This window comes from Trachemys scripta, chromosome 3 (assembly GCF_013100865.1).
Source record: "Trachemys scripta elegans isolate TJP31775 chromosome 3, CAS_Tse_1.0, whole genome shotgun sequence".
Lineage (NCBI taxonomy): Eukaryota > Metazoa > Chordata > Testudines > Emydidae > Trachemys > Trachemys scripta.
Genome location: NC_048300.1, coordinates 3429817 through 3450500, shown reverse-complemented (window position 1 = coordinate 3450500; position 20684 = coordinate 3429817). Strand labels below are relative to the sequence as shown.

Sequence of the window (20684 nt, the reverse complement as noted above, 5' to 3'; positions counted from 1 at the left end):
GGTCCTGGTGATTTATTACCATTTAATGTATCAGTTTGTTCCAAACGTCCTTTCCTGACATCTCAATCTGGGATAGTTTCTCAGATTTGTCACCTAAAAAGAATGGCCCGGGTGTGTGAATCTCCCTCACATCTTCTGCTATGAAGACCAATGCAAAGATTTTGTTTAACTTCTCCACAACAGCCTTGTCTTCCATGAGTGCTCCACTGACTACTGGGTAGGCTTCTTGCTTCTGATTTACTTACAAACAACTTTGTTGTTAGCAAAAGACACAAAAATTAGTTGCTCTTCAAATTCTTTTTTGGCCTGCCTAACTATACTTTTATAGTCGACTTGCCAGACTTTATGCTTTTTTCTATTTTCCTCAGTAGGGTTTGACTTCCAATTTTTAGAGGATGCCTTTTTGCCTCTGAGTCTTCCTCTGCTGTTTAGCTATGAACAGACTTCAACGAGAAACTGCAGAACTGGAATTAATTTGCAAACTTGACACCATCAAATTAGTCCTGAATAAAGACTGGGAGTGGCTGGGTCACTAAAAAAAATAATTTTCCCTCTGTTGATATTCACCCCTTCTTGTCAACTCTTGAGAATGGGCCACATCCACCCTAATTGAATTGGCCTCGTTAGCACTGACCCCCCCCACTTGGAAAGGCAACTCCCATCTTTTCATGTGCTGTATATTTATACCTGCCTACTGTATTTTCCACTCCATGCATCTGATGAAGTGGGTTATATCCCACGAAAGCTTACATCCAAATACATTTGTTAGTCTCTAAGGTGCCACAAGGACTCCTCGTTGTTTTTACTGATACAGACTAACACGGCTACCCCTCTGAAACCTGTTTAGCTATGGTGGCATTTTTTTATCCTACTTTTTTTTTATTTGGGGTATACATGTAGTTTGAACCTCTATTATGGTGTTTTTTAGTAGTTTCCATGACGCTTGCAGGCATTTCACTCTTGTGACTCTCCTTTTTAATTTCTGTTTAACTCACTTCCTCATTTTTGTGTAGTTCCCCTTTTTGAAGTTAAATGCTACCGCAGTGGGTTTCTTTGGTATTTTCCACCCTACAAGGATGTTACATTTAATTACATTATGGTTGCTATTGCCAAGTTGTTCAGCTATATTCATCTCTTCGACGTGATCCTATGCATCGTTTAGGACTAAATCAAGAATTGCCTCTCCCCTTGTGGGTAGCAGGACAAAATGCTCCAAGAAGCCGTCATTTAATGGTGTCTAGAAATTGTCTCTGCAGCCCTTCCTGAGGCGATATGTTCCCAGTCAATATGGGGATAGTTGAAATCCCCCGTTATTATTGAGTTTTCCAGTTTTGTAGCCTCTCTAGTCTCCCTGAGCATTTCAGAACCACCGTTATCATACTGGTCAGGAGGTTGGTAGTATAATCCTACTGCTATACTCTTATTGTTCAAGCAGGGAATTTCTCTCCACAGAGACTCTGTGGTACAGTTTGATTCACTCAAGATGCTCTCTTTCACATATGGGGCCTCTCCCAGACCAGCATGACCTACTCTGTCGTTCCAATACATTTTGAACCCTGGTATTACTGTGTTCCATTGATTATCAATTGTTCCACCGAATTTCTGTGATAGCTATTATATCACTATCCTCATTTAATACCAGGCACTCAAGTTCACCATCTTAGTATTTAGACTTCTAGCATTTGTATATAAGGACTTATAACATTTGTCAGTGTTTGGTTGTCTGCCTTCCGGTGATGTAATTGAATGGGACTCTTTTTCATTTGACTGTTTCTCTTGAGTTCCTACCCGTACTTCATCAACTTCTATCCTCTCCTCTTCACTAGGATATTGAGTATCCCTTTTAATAGCTCCTCCCCTAAGGGACGTCTCTGGCCGAACTGTGTGCTCCTCTGTACCTGTCCGCTTTCCCCCAGCCCTTAGTGTAAAAACTCCTCTACAACCTTTTAAATTTTAGATGCCAGCAGTGTACAACGATGTGCAGTGTTGCAGTGAAAAGGCTGGGAAACTTGAAAGTCAATACGGAAATTACCTTCCTTTCAATAGACGTAGGAGAATTAAGTACGAATGATGGGGGCTCAAAAGACCCTAAGTGACTTCAATTTCAATGGGACTTGTTCTCCTAAGATCTTCTATAACTGTCACCTGACAACGCTCAGGGCTTGTCTACACTAGCAAAGTTAAACCGCTGTCGTGGCAGTGCTTTAACGTGGCTTGTGTAGTCACGGCACAGCGCTGGGAGAGCTCTCTCTTACTTAAAAACCCACCTCCACGAGGGGCGCAGCTCCCAGCACTGGGGCACGGTCTATACTGGCACTTTACAACGCTGCGCTCAGGGGGTTGTTTTTTCACACTCCTGAGCGAGAAAGTTGCAGCGCTGTAAAGTGCCAGTGTAGACAAGTCTTCAGTTTCTACACGGTTGTGACACTGCAAACCATGCGTGAGAAGTAAAGCTTTCAGGCGCCATTGCTTTCCACAGAAAAGATGATTTCGGCTTATCATGTGCTGAGAAAACTGAATATCATTCTAGACTATAGAGAGACATATTTATTACTGCGTATGGAGACCAAGCATGCCCCCGAGAGAGAAACAGGAAAGAGGATTTAGCGAGCGAGCACTATAAATATACTGACCTCATTTTAAGATCTAAAATTAAGATCGTGGGCTACTATATGGTCATACGGCTTGAGCTGGTTGTGTGGGAAGAGCAGGTCACACTGAACATGATCTACTGTAGCTACTTTGGGGCAGATTCCTGATCTGTGTGCAAAGTGCCGTGTACAACCATGGGATGAGACTGATGGACAGTCTTGTATGGGGAGAAAAGGTGCATTGGGGCTGTCCCACAATGTATGGAGCTGTTTGAGTGGGACATGTGTTCCCCTTCTCTTCCAAACAGTAGGGAGTTGAGGGGGGGGGAAAGAGAGAGGGGCAGCAGCGCCCCTAGGTCTTGGCAGTCCACAGTGCAGCGTGGCATGGTGGGCAGCGGGATGTGCCAAGAGCTAGCTTGCCAGGCCCTCGCTCTCCCTGCCGGGGCCGGGGGGGGAAGGGGAGAACAGCCTGTCGGCACTAGTGTACATCGGAGACAGATGCTCTATGGCTGCTCTTGTTGCTGAAGGGCCAGCTGTGGGTCTTTACCGGATTGTGGGTCCGGGGCGGCTTTCGTCACCGCGTTCTGCAGGGTTATCAGCCGGTTCTTCATGACGCGCACTCCCTCTGCAAACCGTGTTTCCTGCCCCTTTAAGAACTGCTGCATTTGGCGGATGGCAGCCAGGAGCTGCTGCTTGGTGAGGCAGTTCTGTGAAGAAGAAAGAGAAGCCGTTTCAATGCTGAGCGCACACGTCACGCACTGCGCGTTCGCTCCCTTTATCTGCAGCTGCCAGCAGCGTAGCGACAGCTCATTAAGCACAATTAGCGAGCGATTATTCCAGCGGCCGCTTCCCTGCCTAACACACGAGGTCTATGTACATTCAGTGGGGGGCTGAGCAGTTTCGTTGGCACACCAAGGCCTTTTCAGGGGTACGCTGTCAAAAAACGGCAACACGGTAACCAGAGTGAGCAGCCAGAGGTACCGCACTGAACTCAATGAGCTTGTGAAAATCCATCCATACTTTTAACCGTAGCAACGGAAGTTCAACCCCGTCCAGCATCGTCCCGTTCTGCAATTCCTCCCTGCAGCCCCAGCAGAGCCATGCGCCTAGTGCCCCCTTCCTTGCCAACCCTCCAGGACGTAGAGATTAATAATTAATTAAAGATTATGTCATGTGACTAAACCTCCAGGAATACGTCCAGCCAAAATCAGCAGCCCCTTCACCCACCCTCATTCCCCCCCCCCCCCGTGTCCCCAGCATTTTGTAACCCTGTTTTATTTACACACGAGGGGGATCCGGTGAAGTTTAGTCCCTCAGAAAGACCGAGTCAGTATGGCGTCACCAACGAGTTCCAGGCACTTTGTCGCACAGCTGAGTACCAGCGCTACAGCCCACTGCCCATCTAGCCAGCAGTCACCCCATTGCCGGAGCCTTTCCTAAGCAAAGACAATTGCCAGGTGGATTGGTGAGGTGACCCAGGAGGTATCAAATTCAACGTATATGACAGAAATGGCAGAAAAGCCATGCTCTGATCTGTGAGGGGTTATGTCACCACTTGCCATGCACCCCTGGGGGCCTCACAATGCTTTGCTACGGTAGCTCCCAGCCTGGGCTCCTGCAGGTCACATCCTGGGGGTCTGTGTATAGCCACCGCCCTGGTCTTGCAATTCTGACCCCAGCTGCCTGTGCACAGCCCCACAACCCTACTCCGGCTTCCACCAGCCTGGGTTATAACAAGCAAGGTGACCCCAACACACTCCCCATCCCAAATTTTCCAAAACCCAGGTGCGCTGCAATGTCCAGTCCTCTCCTGGACAACTCAGAGAACTAAAAAGGTTTGTTTGTTCCTCTAAAGACACAAAAGCACATCACAGCTTACTAACTTAACTGGGGTAAATACACCCTTCTATTTAAACAGAACACCGAGCTGGTTTATAGTAAAAACAACAACAACAACACCTGTACTAACAATAGGACACAGGTTAAGGGATGCCAAATAAAAGGAATAAAGTTAGAAAGGGTTGCAAGCAAATAAGCATGAAAATGTGCATCTAAAAGTCTACAACAATCTAGCATGGTACAGATGTTGTTCAAGATGGTTTCTCAACTATATTCAGTATATGAGGTACACCATAAGTTGTGATAGGGATGTGTAGGATCCATGGATCTTGAAAAGTGTGTTGATCATCATGGCATTGGCTATCCAGGAGGGAGGGATAGCTCAGTGGTTTGAGCATTGGCCTGCTAAACTCAGAGTTGTGAATTCAATCCTTGAGGGGGCCGTTTAGGGATCTGGGCAAAAAACTGTCTCAGGATTAGTCCTGCTTTGAGCAGGGGGTTGGACTAGATGACCTCCTGAGGTCCCTTCCAACCCTGATATTCTATGTCTACAGGTTTTGCGTCTGGTGCTGCTTTGAGTTGGTGTGTCCTGGTCTGTGGGGGGCTTGCCTCTGATGAACTTGGAGAGATTGCGGGGTGGGGGTTGTTTGAAGGCCAGAAGACAGAACTGAAAAAGTTTTTTTTCAGGATGGTGTCCCCACTGAGTATGGGTTGTAGTTTGATGATCCCGCATGTAGGTTCCAGGTGGCAGGTGACAACTAGGGGTGTGCAGTTGGAGGGGGATTTATTTCTGTATTAAAGCAAGTTCTCTCAGGGTACTTGGGTAGTCCATTGCATGATGTGATCTACTATTCTGGTGGAGTGTCCTTGTTTGGTGAAGGTGGTTATGTGTGTTTAGATGTGTCTCCTGGACTTTCTCTTTGGAGTACATTCTGTGGTATCTGAGTTCCTGGCCATAGAGAAGAGATTTCTTGGTGTGTTTGGTCACATATAACAGAAGTTGGTCCAATAGAAGATATTACCTCACCCGCCTTTTGTCAGGCTCTCTCATGAGATTCAAGGGCTTTCTCTTCCATAACCCAGGTGGGCAGGGGTCTGCGAAGATGGAAACCAAAGTCACCCCAATTATTTCAGACCTTGTGAAAAGTTCAGTTCCTGAGGTTCCAAATGGGCTCACACCAAAAACTGACTACGTGAAGATGATAGCTGATCGTTCCCAGGGAATATGCCCAGAGACGAGACAGGTGGGGCAAATTTTCAGATCAATGAACAGTGATTTGTCCATCTAAATCCCAATGCTACTAACTTCCATAGTCCCTGCACACTGCTTATGATCATCAGTCCACAGGAAAAAGAAACCAAAGGGGATCCAAGTGTGCTCAAGGGTATGAACCACATGAATATCAGTCATCTCAGTCCAGCACTTAGTACCTTCTGTCTGCTAGGGGCAACCTGGCCAGACCCAAATCCTGAGAGGTGCTGAGGCATTGCAGTCAGTGGGCGCTCTGAGAGTTTGGCTCCTGGGAATTTAGAGGGCCAGCAAGGAGGCGGGATGTTGAGGAGTGGGGCCACTAGCTATCCCCTTAAGAGCACAGGACGCTACTATCACCGAATGTCTGCAGAGAAGGTGAAAAGCCACCCCAGTTCCCATCAATGGATGCTGCATGGGGGGGAAGAGTGTGCCATTTGTGATACTTCTACATTAGGCCCTCCAAATATGGGAATTATCTTGACTCCTAGTCAAGGCAATGACAACCAGAATACTCACTCACAGCAATGCTCATTAAACACCGCTCTATCTGGGAATCCGGCTACAGGTACTAGCCATCATCTCATCACAGGCAACGGCAACTGGGTAATACCACCTAGCTCTTCTGTAGCACTTTTCATCAGTAGATCTCAAACCTGCTGGTACCATTCCATGGAGATGCTCCGTACAATAGCTATCAATAAATCGACCTGTTAAGCGTGCGGTGACTGATAACGGGAGGAGTTCCAAGTGGAAATTTCTTGTCTCACAGAACTCCTTTTCAGTAAACACATGCAGGGCCATGACACTGTGGGAGTTACACCCATGACATGCTGGCGCAGAAGACATGAACCTCCCCAAAAGGAGCCAGCCATTCTGTATTTTGCAGTGTTGTGCAATCACTTGTTACGATGTTTCACACTCCCAGACCCAAATCCGTTCCGATTGCCTTTGATTTGTTAAACCGTCTCTCCTGGTTGGGTTATTACTGTGGAAAAAAATATCTCCTCAGAGAGAGAGAGAGAGAGAGTTTTGGGGGACAGATTGGAGATCCTGTTCCACTGATCAGGAATCTTGGTCATAGGAGAGTTATTTTCCAAGCGCACACAAAGCTGAACAAGAAGTCTTCCTGTTGTAGCTGGAAGTCACTCATGTTTTCTTCCTTTTCCAATATTTTAGTCCTCGTTGGTTAGCACTGCCCTCTAATTACAATGGGCAGACACTAAAATCAACCCTTCTAGCTACATTGCACTCCCAGTTCTCTTGATAAAATCTTCATAAACTTAAAGAAATGAGTTTTCCTAGGATTCACGCTGATTGAATGTGTTCCTGCTGAGCCCAGCATGGGGCTTGCGGGTTGAATCTGGCTCCAGATTTGGGCCTTGATGCTGCTTCCCGACAAACCTTCCAGTGGCTCTGAGGGAACATTCTTTGTAAGATCTGTCTGGGGCAGATCAGGACTTTCTGCAGATTTTGCTTTTCATGTGACCAGACCCTTGAGTCCTTCATCCTAATAAAGAATTTCTTACTTCAAGGACGGCTTCCTGTGAACTACTTGTAAGAGAATAATTCAATGCTGAGTATGACAAGCGAGGGCTGTGATTACTTTGGAAATCCTGGGAGGGATTCCATAGCTCATGTTAAGTCCTTTTGGAACCAGAGCTATATTCCACTTCAGTTTTACAAAATAATAGGAAAACAGATGTCTTGTCCTTTCTTAGAGTGCCAGGAACACTTGTGAGATTTATGCCTGAAAGCTAACAGTTCTGGTTCGGAGCTGGAGGGACTGATTCACCCGGGAGGTGTGGATCTTTGTGACAACATGCAGCAGAACTAACTTAAAACCAAAAAGCCAGCCTGAACCAAACAGGCAATTCTGTAGCTCAGACTCTCACCAAAACTCAGTTTCCCCCACAAATAAGCAACTTCTGTTCTACTGGGACATGCTCCTTGTCAATGGGAACAGAGAGCAGATATGGTTCCTGCCTCTTGTCAAGAGGGTTTCAGAAGGACCACAGGGTGCATAGGGATTGTCATGCAGTCTTTAGCTACCTGCTCACACGCTATTTGCTCAACTTGGCCTCGGCCTCAGTCAGTGCACAGAACAAACAGCGAAGGAAGAGAACGACAGTCTTGGGTGCTTACGGCATTAGCTCGGGACTCAGGTGAAATGGGCTCTAACCCTGGTTCTGCTACAGTCGGTCTGTAACTAGCTTGGTGAGAGCGGGGAAGTACGCTGCACCCTCTCCAAGGCTCTCTCTCCGAGGAACAATGTGAGACCCCGAGCTACTCCTGGGGGTCCCAAAAGCCACGTCCTCCTAGTGCTAGGGAGGGGTCACCAGATGGCGCTGTAGTGTGGTGCAGATTCCTTGGGGAGGCTGATGCTGTCAACAAGGGAATTTGCACTCTGCGTTATTCACTAATTAGAGGCAGTTGGGGCAGAGTCCCTTGCTGGGAGCCAGGCACTGGCGTTTGGGCCAAGCTCCCCGGAAAAGGGCCTGGCCCGCATGCCAGTTGGGACCAGCTCTGTTCAGGAACTGCTGGATGAAAGGAACAAGCTACACCAAGAACATCCCCAGATCCACATCACTGATTTCTCCTGCAGCAGGAAACCTGCCTGCAAGGCCCCAGATCTACTGCTGGGCCGAAGGGTGACTTGTATGGCAGCTTCACTTCTCCCTGTTTGCAGGGTCCATGGAGCAAAGAGGCCCCCGGCCCAAGCCTGGGAAGGGGCAGGAACTGTCCTAGGCTTCTTTGCTGGCACCCCCGTGAGGCAGGCAGATGGGTGAGAAAGGGGGCCTTGGTCGGGCGTCTGTGAGCCAGGACTGCGGCAGAGAGAATGGGAAAGGAGTTTTCGGATTTTGCTATAAACCCGGCGGAGTCAGAGTGAGGAGTGAGTGGAACGACCCACCCTAAGTGGATAATTGTGCCATGGGATGGTACCCTGCGGAGGGGTGGTTTAGTCTGGCTGGAGATCCAGACACAGGCAAGTGGAGGCACTAAGACAAGGATGAAGCCAAGGGGCTGAGCGGAATACCCTGGAGAGAACCAACAGGAATGGCCTTGGGCAAAGGAGCAGAGACGGCTCGGAGACTCAGACCAGGCACCCTCTTCCTTTTCGGGGTCTCCGGGTGAAGCGCCCAGCAGAGGGTGGGTGGGAACTGCCCTTCAGCCCTGCCCTAGCACGGTGGAAGCTGTGCACGTCCGTCTCATGTAGCTGTATCAGGAGGATTGTGCAAAGCTGCCAGTACCAGGGACTTCTCCAGACAGCAGCTGCATTTGTCGGTTTATCTATGATGGTCATTCTTGCTAGGGAACTAGTCCTGCTGCCAACACACGGTTACTTGGAGGCAGATAAGTGGGAAACGGCCCAACTTAATTTCAGTTTAAACAGGGAAAGGTGGTTTCTGAAATCTTCAAGGAACTTTTCAACAAGATCCCCTGATTCAGGGGGATTTTATAATCAGCGCGGGGTTGGCAACTGCAGACTCATCACTGCCAAGGGCACATTGGTTAGTCGTTGAAGAGCACAACGAACAGTGGTGGGCGTCCTTCCAACGCAATGGAATCTGGCCTGGAAATTCTGTATCATTCATTCAAGAGGCTTCTTCGTCAAAAAGAGCGCGATCATCCGGATAAACAACCGGTGCTGCAATCATCCCGAGAACCTCAATGAAGAGCAGAGCAAGGGGTGCGCCATGCCAAAGCCTCTGGCGGAGCTGGAATCCTCCTTCCGCTCCGGTCATGCTCTAGGGTCTCTGTGGGCATGGTGCCTCCTCCCACACAGGCAGGAGGGGTGTGTGCATGAGCTGATGGGTCAGGGAACTGTGGAGCGTTGGCTGGCCCCATCCCTACTCTCATGCGCCCCTACGGCTGGAAGCCCTGCCGAGCCCAGCTCTCAGACACCTGTCTGCCTAGTGAAGTGCAATGACTGAGCCTGACTGCTTTCTCATGCCCAAGAAGAGGAGGAGGAAGGGGGGGAAATGGAGCCTATATGAGTAGTCCTTAAATAAACAACAAAAGAATCCTGTGCACGTCTAAAGCTCCTCCCACAGAGGGTTGCAGTGCAAGCTGGACGGTCACTCGCAGATGTGCATCTTATACCTAGTCTCAGGATGGACAAACTAACGCAGGGCGAAGTTCAACAGTGGCTCAAAGGTGTGAGTGATGGACAGATGGGAGTCATACCCAGAATCTTTGGCTCCCCATCCTGTGCGCTGACCACTAGACTCTCCTTCCCCCACCCCCATCCAGGCCACGCTCCCTCTTCAATCACTGTACAGTTTTGCTAGGGTATTTCACAGAGTGGGAACCCGCCAGCATTTCATACAAATGCCTGTTACACATTTGCAGAGCTGCAAGCCTGAGAGAAGGCTAGTAAACGATAGATCACAACAAAACTGACCTGACCATTGGGGACATGTCTGGCCATAGGCCCACCAGTCTTTTCCTAGCCCCCCTGTGAAGCAGTTCCAGTTACTTTTACTGTCTAAGCAGCCACTGTTGGTTTAAAATAACCTGCTCATGACTATTATGATTAATAAGAGACCCTTCCTTCCCTCCAGGTCTGCTCACCCCTTTCCTTCCTGTGAATACACTCGCGATTGACAACCCTCCAACCAGCTGCTCTGGAGCAGTGCTGTGTGCCCAGAGCCACAGCATGGTAGGAAGTGACCCACGTTCCTTTCTTCCCCCAATGGAGTATTGCTTTTTGGCCTAGATTATGGATTTATCCCAAGCGCTATGTGTGGGGCAGCTGTGCTCCCCTTGCCCCAAGGGGGACAGGAATTTGCTACTGGTCCTTACTAGCAGGGAATTTCTACGTCTATCTGGCAAGGTTCTCTCCACTCCCTGGCCATCTGCTCTTGGGGTAGGGTTGAGAATGGGACATACAGTGCCTCCCTGTGCGTCAGGAGGTCTGGGGAGGCCATGCAGTGTAAGGGGCGGGTTAGGGAACCTATTTCCTATCATGCTGCTGAACAGACTGACTCAAGCCTAGCCCTTCAGTCTTTAGAAAGCTCACAGGTGTTTCCTCATCGACGGACAAGCAGCATCAGCAAGATCTGTGTTGTTCCCCCGCCTCTTTGAAAGAAGTGGGGAACAAAAATACAGGCACAAAATACAGATGGCTACATCCGGAAGACGAGGTGTCCCAGCTCGATCACAGGCAGGGTAGGAAAGAACAATTAAGAACCCAACATTTCAACCCTCAAATTTTGGCAGAAATTTTTAATTTTGACCAAAAAGGAGGGATGATTTTGGGGGGATTGGGGAGTTTTATCCTGTTTTTTTGACTAGCTGTAATCACAGGTAACAGATAGAACATATCTGAAGGAAGGTCTTTCCCCTGCATCTACACCTCACTGAGGCTGCCAGGGGCCCACGCAGAAGCTGCTAGGACATGGGATTTCCTGTCAGGGCGCAGCCAGGAGCCATTTGACAGAGGGGTTCCAGGAATGTGGGCAATGCTGCACACCATGGTGGGAAAGTTCACACTGGCCAGCGTTCAAACACAGACCCCTGCCCCCAGGCACACACCGAGCTCTCCGACAAACACAGGCAGCTGGGACCAACAGACAGGAAACGTCTCTTTGACTCGGCATTGGCGCCGCTCAGCACGACGTTTGCAAAGACTCCAAGGCCAGAAGGAGCCATTGTGATCACCTCCTCGCTGACCCTCCTGCCTAGTACCGGGCAGAGAATTTCATGCCGGGATTCTTGCCTGGACTCCCCGCCTTCTGGTTGAGTGACAGTAAATCTCTTTGAAAGACATCCAGCCTGGATTTACAGATTCCAAGTGACAGAGACGCCATCACATCCCAAATGACTTTGTTCCAAGACTCGATTCCTCTCCCGGTTTAACGATCTGCCCCTTCTTTTCAGTCTGAACGTGTCTAGGGTGACCAGATGTCCTGATTTTATAGGGACAGTCCCGATTTTTGGGTCTTTTTCTTATATAGGCTCCTATTACCCCTCACCCCATCCTGATTTTTCACACTTGTTCTCTGATCACCCTAAACATGTCTAGCTTCCACTTCCCGCCATTAGAGCTCACCGCACCTTCGTCTGCAGAATAAAGAGCCCTCTGTTCATTGTGAGAAATCTTCTCCCCATCTAGGTGCTCTGGGCGAGGGGGGGGAAACGCTCACTGTGACTAGGGAAGGGTAGAGAGAATGGACGGGGGGGTTACTCAGACTCAGGGGCTGACCCCCCCAGCTCGGCATGCCGGTGCCCTTGCTCCCAAGTTCTTCCCTTCCCCAGGGCTGGGGGTTTCCTACCTACTCCCCAGAGACTGGCCCGATCTGGTGCCCCATGGTGGCTGCTCCAGCCCCTCCTCCAGGTCCCGCTCTCGTCTCTGCGCCCCACACACGCGTGCAGGGGCAGAAACACAGCCGGGGCCCATTGTGGGGGTGGGAACATGCATCAGCTCCCCACCCTCCAATATTTCCATTGTAGGGGCGCTAGACCCCTCCGCTTCCACCATGGCTGTAAGTACAGACAGGCCAAGCTCCAGTCGCTTCTTAAATGTCTCTTCACACAAGAAAGAGCTCAGGGGACCAGTGACACTTTAATCCTGCCCCCAATTGCAGGGTCACCCCTGGTTTGTAGTTGTGAGGCAGACTATAGCGGGGATGTCTGAGGGGAGCTGGTTACGCCCGCATAGTGCCACGCCCTTACTCCTGGACTTAGCAGCAGCAAGGAAGGATCGGGGCCGGCTGTTCCCTGGCCTTCGCAGCACATTTTACCTTGTGCTTGTGCCCTGCCACACCCTAGGGCTTTGCCCATGGTGTCTGTCAGAGTGTCCTGCCCCACAGCAAGCCCCACACACAGAAAAGCGACTCACCAGTCAGCGCCCCCATGTGGCTGGGTGAGGGCTGGCGGCCGGCCGGACCCTGCGGCGGTCGGGGTCGGTGACTCCGGCCAGGTCACACTTAAAAGCTCAATCCCCTCGTAGGGTATGTGGTCAGGCCCTAAGCTGGCTTCCCGAAAGCCCCTGAGCCAGCAACAGTCTTTCCGAGTTGTACAGACCCTCACACGAGGAGCCCTCTCCGCCCTCACCCTTTGCGTTAATCACACTCTCCTTCTGGAGTCGCTGGGCCCTGGGCTTCTCCCTGGGGCCCTGCAGGAGAGCTCAGACCTCCCGTCCCTCTGGGCTTCTCCTCAGCAACACCAGGCCCCACACAGCCTCCCGGGAGCCTGGCCTCACCCCAGGGCCTGCCATAGGAACTAGCTCCACTTTGGCCTCAGCTGCTCGGCTTCCTCCCCTTGTAAGTCCCACATCCTGCAGCTGTGGCGGGCCAGGGCTAATTGACCAGAGGCTGGCTAACCCAGGCCTCCTGGTCCTTACAGGAGCAGGCCACCCTGTTACAGGGCCTGTCAAACAGAGCTATTCCTCCTTCCCAGAGCACGACACGTGAACGAGCACCATGCCAATGCAGAGCGTCATCGATAAACAGAGAACACCAAGTCCTCACCCGCAGGCTGCTGCTCTAACCATTAGATCACACTCCCCTTCCAGAGCCAGAAACGGAACCCAGGACTCCTGACTCCTTACATTCCACTGCTGGACAGCAAATAGCGGTGTAACCCGCTAGCAAAATGCGTCTTACGGCTCTCTCTGGGGGGCTGCCCCCCCGCAAGGATAACAGCTTTCTACTGCTGCCAGTCACTTCACTTCTTTAGCTCAACTGGTAGAGGTCGGTGCTGAAAATCTAAAGGTCTGGGATTCAAAACCTGCTAACAACCCAAGAGAAGGTCACTATAGTGGCACATAAGATGATGTCCTTTTTTTAATCTTTTTTTAAAACCTAGGTGATTCCGTTAAAAAACAAACCAAAACTATATTAACAGAACATTAAGGTTGCAATTCAAGCACTCAGAAGTTAAGAAAATCCAGATTCAGATTACCTATGAGACTTTCATAACACAAGGGGGCCAAATTAAACAGTCTTTACTTTCATGATTCCCTCCTATTTCTACAGGACTGCTGCATCATTCAGTGCCCAGGGCAGACAGTAAATAAAGCAGGAGTGTGTAAGAAGTGAACTATTGCCTTGTGATTGAGGCACTCGCCTAGCATTCAAGAGAACTTAGCTTAAATAAAAGAAGGTTAAGGGGTGATTTGATCACAGTCTATAAGTATCAAACAAATATTTAATAATGGGCTCTTCAGTCTAGCAGAGAAAGATCTAACACCATCCAGTGGCTGGAAATTGAAGTCAGACAAATTCAGACTGGAAATAAGGTGCAAAGTTTTAACAGCAAATAATTAAGCAGTGGAACAATTAACTGAGGGTCATGGTGGATTCTCCATCACTGACAATTTTAAAATTAAAATGGGATGTTTTTCTAAAGCTTTGCTCCAGGAATTATTCTGGGGCAGTTCTCGGGCCTGTGCGATACAGGAGGTCAGACTAGACGATCACAATGGTCCCTTCTGGCCGTGGGATCTAGGCATCCCTAGTTCTGCTACAAACTTCTTTTGTGAAGCTGGACAAGGTATTTAAACAACAGGCTTCAGAGGCCAGAGTTACCAGTTTTGCCTTTCATTGAGCTACCTCGCTGGGGCGTTATAAGGGTACGTTCATTATCGTCTGGGATGGGTGCTGATGAGTGCCATAGAAAAGCCCATGGGAAAACAAAAAGCCCCTTCTTTGGGGCAGGTTTAGACTGGTGGGCTGTAAATATGGGACAAGGCCACATAGTGAATGAGGGGGATAAAACAGCTATTGAAGAGCCTCTTTCATTGAAGCCCTGTCTCCTCTCTGCACTGAGAGGGGCTGGGTCAGGTGGAAAAAGGAATCTGTAATTCAAGACTGCATCATACAGCATGTGCACCCAGGGACTGAACTGAATTTGCATGGGCAACTAACTTTTGAACACAACTTTGCAACCCCAATGTTCTTTTCTTTGTGTGGAATACATCTGTAGATATCTAATCCAGCTACGATTTGTTGTCCAACACGGTCATAAAAAATTATAGTGGCTGGATATGATATACAGAAATCGGGGGGGGGGGGGGGAGGGGAGAAAGGGAGTGGATTCCTGGCATGTAGTTTACTTTTATAATAAGTTCTTTGTTAAAAGGCTATTTTTAATTTGAATCACCAGACATACTGCAGCTAGCTTATGCTAACCAGAATAAACAGCACCAGGGAACTGCTCTCAGAAAATTGGTTTTAGTCTTTGTCCCTAACAGGCCAGCAGAGTTTGTCAACGTGATTAAGCATGTGCATTGTATTCAGTATGTAACTGAAAGACCTAAGTATTAACCGTACTATTGTCTGCTGAGAAAAGGCTCGTACATACCCTTTCTGATTCTCCGGATAATTATAAACTGTGTTACAGTCACTGGGTCGTCACAGGACTGCAGAGTTCAGATACTTATGTGACATCTATGCAAGGATCCAAAAATCACTGCCAGCGTGGTACTGTGAGAAAGGTTCTATTACACGTAAAAGCTGAAGGGAAGATCATTACGCTGGGAATACAGGTCCAAAATGTCCAATACCTTTGACTGTGTGTGGTGAAGAAGAAGAAGAGTTTGAGAATGATGCAGGGTGAAATTATGAAGACTACAGCACCTGTAGTTTCATGGATGTGACTTTTAACTCTTACCTTGCCTTTGAAAGAGAAAAGTGTCAGTGACAGAGGATAGTCAGAAGTAATGGCCTGCGAGGGGTAGTATTCCAGTACGTTTATTCACAGGATGGGTCTAGAAAGGAATATCACGAGGCCATGAAAAGAACAAGCTGAAAAGCAATAAAGTCCTGCTCAGGGCAAACTATTCTGTTCCATAAACCAATTTTTAGCAACACAATTTTCTGCAAATGCACAACGGTCGTTGCTCAGTTAGTTCTGCGAACGAAAGCTGGTTAGCACTCCAGGCTACTATGCACTGGGGATCATACACAGTCTCTCACCTACATTACATGGAATTGGCTTGTAAAACACACACATCCCTTGTTTGTCTTCTACACCTGGCTGAGGAGAGGCAGAGTCTCCAGATGCCATGGGAAGACACAAAAGACAGTGGGCATTATAGAGGTAAGAGACAGGAGACAGCCACCTTCTCTGCTGTGGATACTGTAATTATATGATAGAGACGGAGGCTTACCTGAGAAGCGGGAGATCCCTGGCATGCTGTGAGGCACAGGAACAGAAAGAGGCTGTACTGAAATCCAGAAACCATGGTCCTAGTTTCAAGGTAAAAATCTCTTCTCAGACTATCTTCGAATGCGTTCCCCTCCAGAGTGTTTTCTCAACCTGCCTTAGAAGTCCCTGGGAATGCCTGGAATGCAGCCGAGGGACAGCTGACTCCAGCTTGCCAGCAACCAACCTGGCTGCTCCTCTCCCGGAAGGGTTGAAGAATACCGCTCCGTTTTCAAGTCCTCATCTGCTGCCTGCCCTCGCAGCAGCTGCTGCTGCTGCAATCTGCCACTGCAGCTGCCTGTGTGAGCTCTTACAATCCTACACCTAAGCTGTGTGGGTCTGGCTGGGGGATTGGTTTCTCCCTCCCCCTCAAGGTAGTGGTGGAAGGCTGTCTGGCTCGCCGGGTCCTAGCCGTAGGTGTTGGTCTCAGGGGAGAAACACTTGCCAAGTGGAGATCTCCTTGTAGCCCGCACACTGGGCAGTGACCGAAGTGGGAGAGACTCTCCCCATTTGTCTTCTAGGAGAGGTTGGGGCTGTGTTTCCCCAGAAGGCCCCTGAGAAAGGAGCACTCCTTTGGGATCGAATTGGTTTCCACTACCCTTGCTTCCTTCTCGGATGGGGAAGAACGGCCCCATGTGCAATGCTGATCTGCTGCAGAGCAACTGGAGAGAGGAGGATTTGGGTGGAGGTTCATCCCTCCCTCACCCGGCCTTCTAGGGCGCTATGCTGGGAACACAGGGTTCAGGTGCACGTCACCACACTTCTGCCTTCAGCTCCCACGGAAGCCTGTGGACCCATGCATGGGTGTTTATCCAAGGGCAGAACTGGGCCCTGGGCCAGAGCCAGTGAGAAGGCCAGGGTGCACTCAGCTGGAGAGCTCCCTTCCTAGAGAGATTGGGTCTTGTCATACAATACCCGGCAACTGATCTCTAAAAGCTTCTCCGCAAGCCACCTTTGGGGGTTCCCTCGCTATGCAGCCTGCTAGCAGCAGCTCCACCTCGCACACAGGGTGGCCAATGCCCCGCGTTTGACACTGACAAACAGCCACTTGAATATAGCGGTCTTTAGACTCCTCGATCCACCCGGAGGCCTCTTTACAGACACAGGGGGGAACATTTACTCTCCCAGTCCACCTTGAAGCTTTACGAATCCTATAGCTTCGTGATTGATTTGGGGTGAATAAGTGGGGCTGCATTGATGGCTGAGTAATGGCAGTGGCTGGCTCTGAAGGCCCCCTCCCCATCCAACCCCTTCCCCTGGTGGTGGCTGGTCCCCTCTCCCTTCTCCATCTCTAGGCTCACCTGCAGCCCTGGAGTAGAACTAGGAGTGATGGGGGGACATTAAGCAAAGGAAAGTGGAGCTGTGTTGGGTGTGGTGGGACCAGCCCTGGGAAGTGGGGGAAGCCCCGCCACTGAGACTAGACTGGACAAAGCAACGTCAAATATACCGTGGGAAACAATGCCAGCAGCAGAAATGTGGATGAAGTAGGACTGGGCAGGAAACAGTTTTCTTGGCCCCTGAGTATTTTTAATAGTTCAAAATTCTTTTCCATTGTGAATTGAGGAAAAACCCCCAAAATATTTGCAAATCAAACAAAACAAAACAGATTTTTGTGCTGTTTTGGGTCAATCAAAATGTTTCGTTTTGATTTTTTAAAAACTCCTTAGTCTAATTTGCTTAAATTTCTAAACAACCAGAATGGTTTGGTGCAAAAGCATCCAAACAAAAATGTTTCAATAATTTCAAACTCCCCCCCCCCCCAACATTTTTCTGAGTCAGGAAATTCATGGAAAATGACCTTGTTTGGCAAATAGTTTCGATTCTGATTAATTGACCTATTTATTGACCAAAAAACCCACAAAGCATAAAAAAAACCCTCCCACCCAGCTGGAGTGCTAGCAAGACTTGCTTATCTCAGTCCTCTGTTATGGCCAACCCTACTGGGGAAGTCCAGAAGCTAGAGGTTTTGACTAACGTAAGTGGCAGTGAAATGGTTAATAGTTTAAATTGCTACGGGAGTAGAAGCAGGATCATATTAACTCCCCATTGGGATGCCAGGGGGCAGTTTGCAGCTCTCCGAGCCGTTCCTCACATCCCTTGAAAGGTTTTCTTCAGAACCATGGCAATGAAAGACACCAGCCCAGCTCCCAGGATCCGGGCCACCATACTTCAAGTGAAAGCTTAAATTCAACCAGCCAGGTCACCCCAAGAAATGCCCCCTCTTCACATTCCCTTCCAGCCCCAGGTGAGAGATGGGTGGGAGGGAAGAGCACACCCCCTCAGAACTACAGCATCCACTCCTGTTAGCACAGCCACTTCTCGGGGGTAGGAAACCCAGAGAGGCGATACCCCTTCTGACCTCACCGCTGGGAACAGGACTGAGAGTTGCAGAGTCTGGGTTATGTGGATGCATTTAGCTTTGATGCTGGGCGGTGTTAGCAGCCTGTGGCATACAGGGGGTCAAACTGCGTGAGCTGGTGGCCTTAAAGTCTATGACTCTGTGATGGCTATTCCAATAGCTGCTCTTCTTGGTCTCTTTTTTCTCCCCCTAGAAAGTCTGACCACAACAGAAGTCTTAGGTGGGGAACTTTGTCACAGGACAAAGTTATATGTATTTACCCACATCCCACAGCAGTAGTCTGCACTCAGCATTTACTTGTGCTCCTCTGCTTGTGTCTAAACGCACGCTAATTAAAAACCATATACGTCCAATCATAGACATTCTGATATTTGTATTTGTTTTACTCCCACCAGCTTCCCCTAGCCCAGAGGTTTATAACCTGTGGCCGACGGATGCCTGGGGGGCAGGAGACCATGCTAAGATTTCCAGATGAGTCTGCACCGCCATTCAAAAATGTTAGGGGTCTGCAAATTTAAAAATAAAAAAATAATAATAATAATAAAAAAAAAAAAAGGTTGAAAAGCCCTGCCCTGGCTGTCCCTATGTTCCATGTCTAACGTCTAGATCGTACACTCCTCAGCATAGGAGTCGTGCCTTTTTCACCTCTGTGTGCTCCATACACACTGCCGGTGTTATACTAACGGGATTATACAGAACAGGGATATGGCAATTTGAGCAACAGCCATTTTAAATGCCCTAGGTGAGCTTTTACAAGAATAGCCCAGCCCTGACAAAGGGCCTGATCCTGCAACCCTGACTCTTGGGAGCTGACCTACTGACGTCCATGTGAACAAGGTCTGCACAATCTACTGGTACGGGGTGAAAGGTTAGACTTGCCAGCTCCAGTGACCTGGGGGCGGGGGCAGAGGCAGTGGAGAATCTGACCCAAAGATTTTTCTTTTTGGACAAGGACTATCAGAACATCCGTTATCCGAGGCGGTTCGATCAGACTTTACTGAACTAGACCTTGGGACGACAGCTCTAAAGACGGCAGCGTTCACCTGCATGTGCTTCGCACTGTAGGGCCATGTTCCTGTAATGCCATACACGTCTCTCAAGCCAATCGGACGTTTATGGACAGAATGATCCGAACAATGGTCCAGACCAGGGGGACTGGAACAATTTGTATAGTGGGGGCGCTGAGAGCTATTGAACCAAACTGTAACCCCTGTGTTTGATGGAAACCACTTCAAGCCAGGGGGTGCGGCAGCTCCCCCAGCACTCCTAGTTCCAGCACCTGTGTCCCAGACAATCCGGGACCGGTAAAAAATTTCTCCAGAATAGGGGTTTCCCCAACAGAATTCTAAACAGCAGCTAGACATCTGCTGAGCTCTGCTGCCATCTACTGGACAATATGAAAATGTGAAAGTCCTACCTAGCAGGCTGGTGGGGACCCAAACCTGGGAACATGAGCTCTTTGGGGCAAGAGCGGACATCGATCATAAGCTTGTACAGGGCCAGCACAATGGGCTGCGACCTGAGGGAGGTTTTTTGCCACTACCCCACTATAAATGTTAAATAGTAAAGACTGTGTGGGTCCTGCTGCAAACCTTGATGGGGTGGTGGGCTCCCCCTTGATATGAACTGGTCGCTCCCACTGGAACTACCTGAAGAACATATAAATGGCCATACTGAGTCAGACCTGATCCCTCTAGCCCAGCATCATTTCTTCCGACAGTGGCCAGTGCCAGCCAGGTGCTTCAGAAGGAATGAACAGAACAGGGAAATTATGGAGTGATCCATCCCCTGTCGTACACTCCCAACTTCTGGCAGTCAGAGGTTTAGGGACACCCAGAGTATGGGATTAGGTCTCCGACCATTTTAGCTAATAGCCATTGATGGACCTATCTGACCACCAGAAACTTATTTAATATATATATTTTTAAACCCAGTTATACTTTTGGTCTGCACAACATCCCTTGGCAACAGGTTCCACAGGTTGTGTGTGTGTTGCATGAAGTACTTCCTTTTGTTTGTTTTAAACCTGCTGCGTATTAATTTCATTGGGTGACCCCTGATTCTTGTGAAGAGGTAAAGAACACTTTTGTATTTACTTTCTCCACACCAGTCATAATTTTATAGACCTTTATCATTTCCCCCCTTCTTTGTCTCTTTTCCAAGCTCATCAGTCCTAGACTTTTTAATCTCTCCTCATATGGAAACTGTTCCATGCCCCTAATAATTTTTGTTGTCCTTTGCTATACTTCTTCCATTTCTAATATATCTTTTTTGAGATAGGGTGACCAGAACTACATGCAGTATTCAAGGTGTGGGCAGACCCTGGATTTAGATAGTGGCATGATATTTTCTGTCTTCTAATCTATCCTTTTCATAATGGTTTCCAACATTCTATTAGCTTCCTTGACTGTTGCTGCACATTGAGTGGATGTTTTCAGAGAACTATGCGTGATGACTCCAAAATCTCTTTCTTGAGTGGTAACAGCTAATTTAG

At 48.8% G+C, this 20684-nt stretch overlaps 1 protein-coding gene across 1 annotated transcript in view; it reads right to left on the bottom strand.

Annotated features, from left to right (window-relative positions):
* The window catches only part of FBLN7 (fibulin 7), a 34706-nt gene extending 18215 nt beyond the window's left edge, over nucleotides 1-16491 (bottom strand). The window contains exons 1-2 of the mRNA XM_034763960.1: nucleotides 15797-16491; nucleotides 3139-3298 (exon numbers count right to left, since the gene is read on the bottom strand). Coding sequence (XP_034619851.1) covers nucleotides 3139-3298; nucleotides 15797-15871 — 235 coding nt within the window. The 5' untranslated portion in view covers nucleotides 15872-16491. The remainder of the gene's footprint in view (nucleotides 1-3138; nucleotides 3299-15796) is intronic.
* Between the last annotated feature and the right edge of the window lie 4193 nt (nucleotides 16492-20684).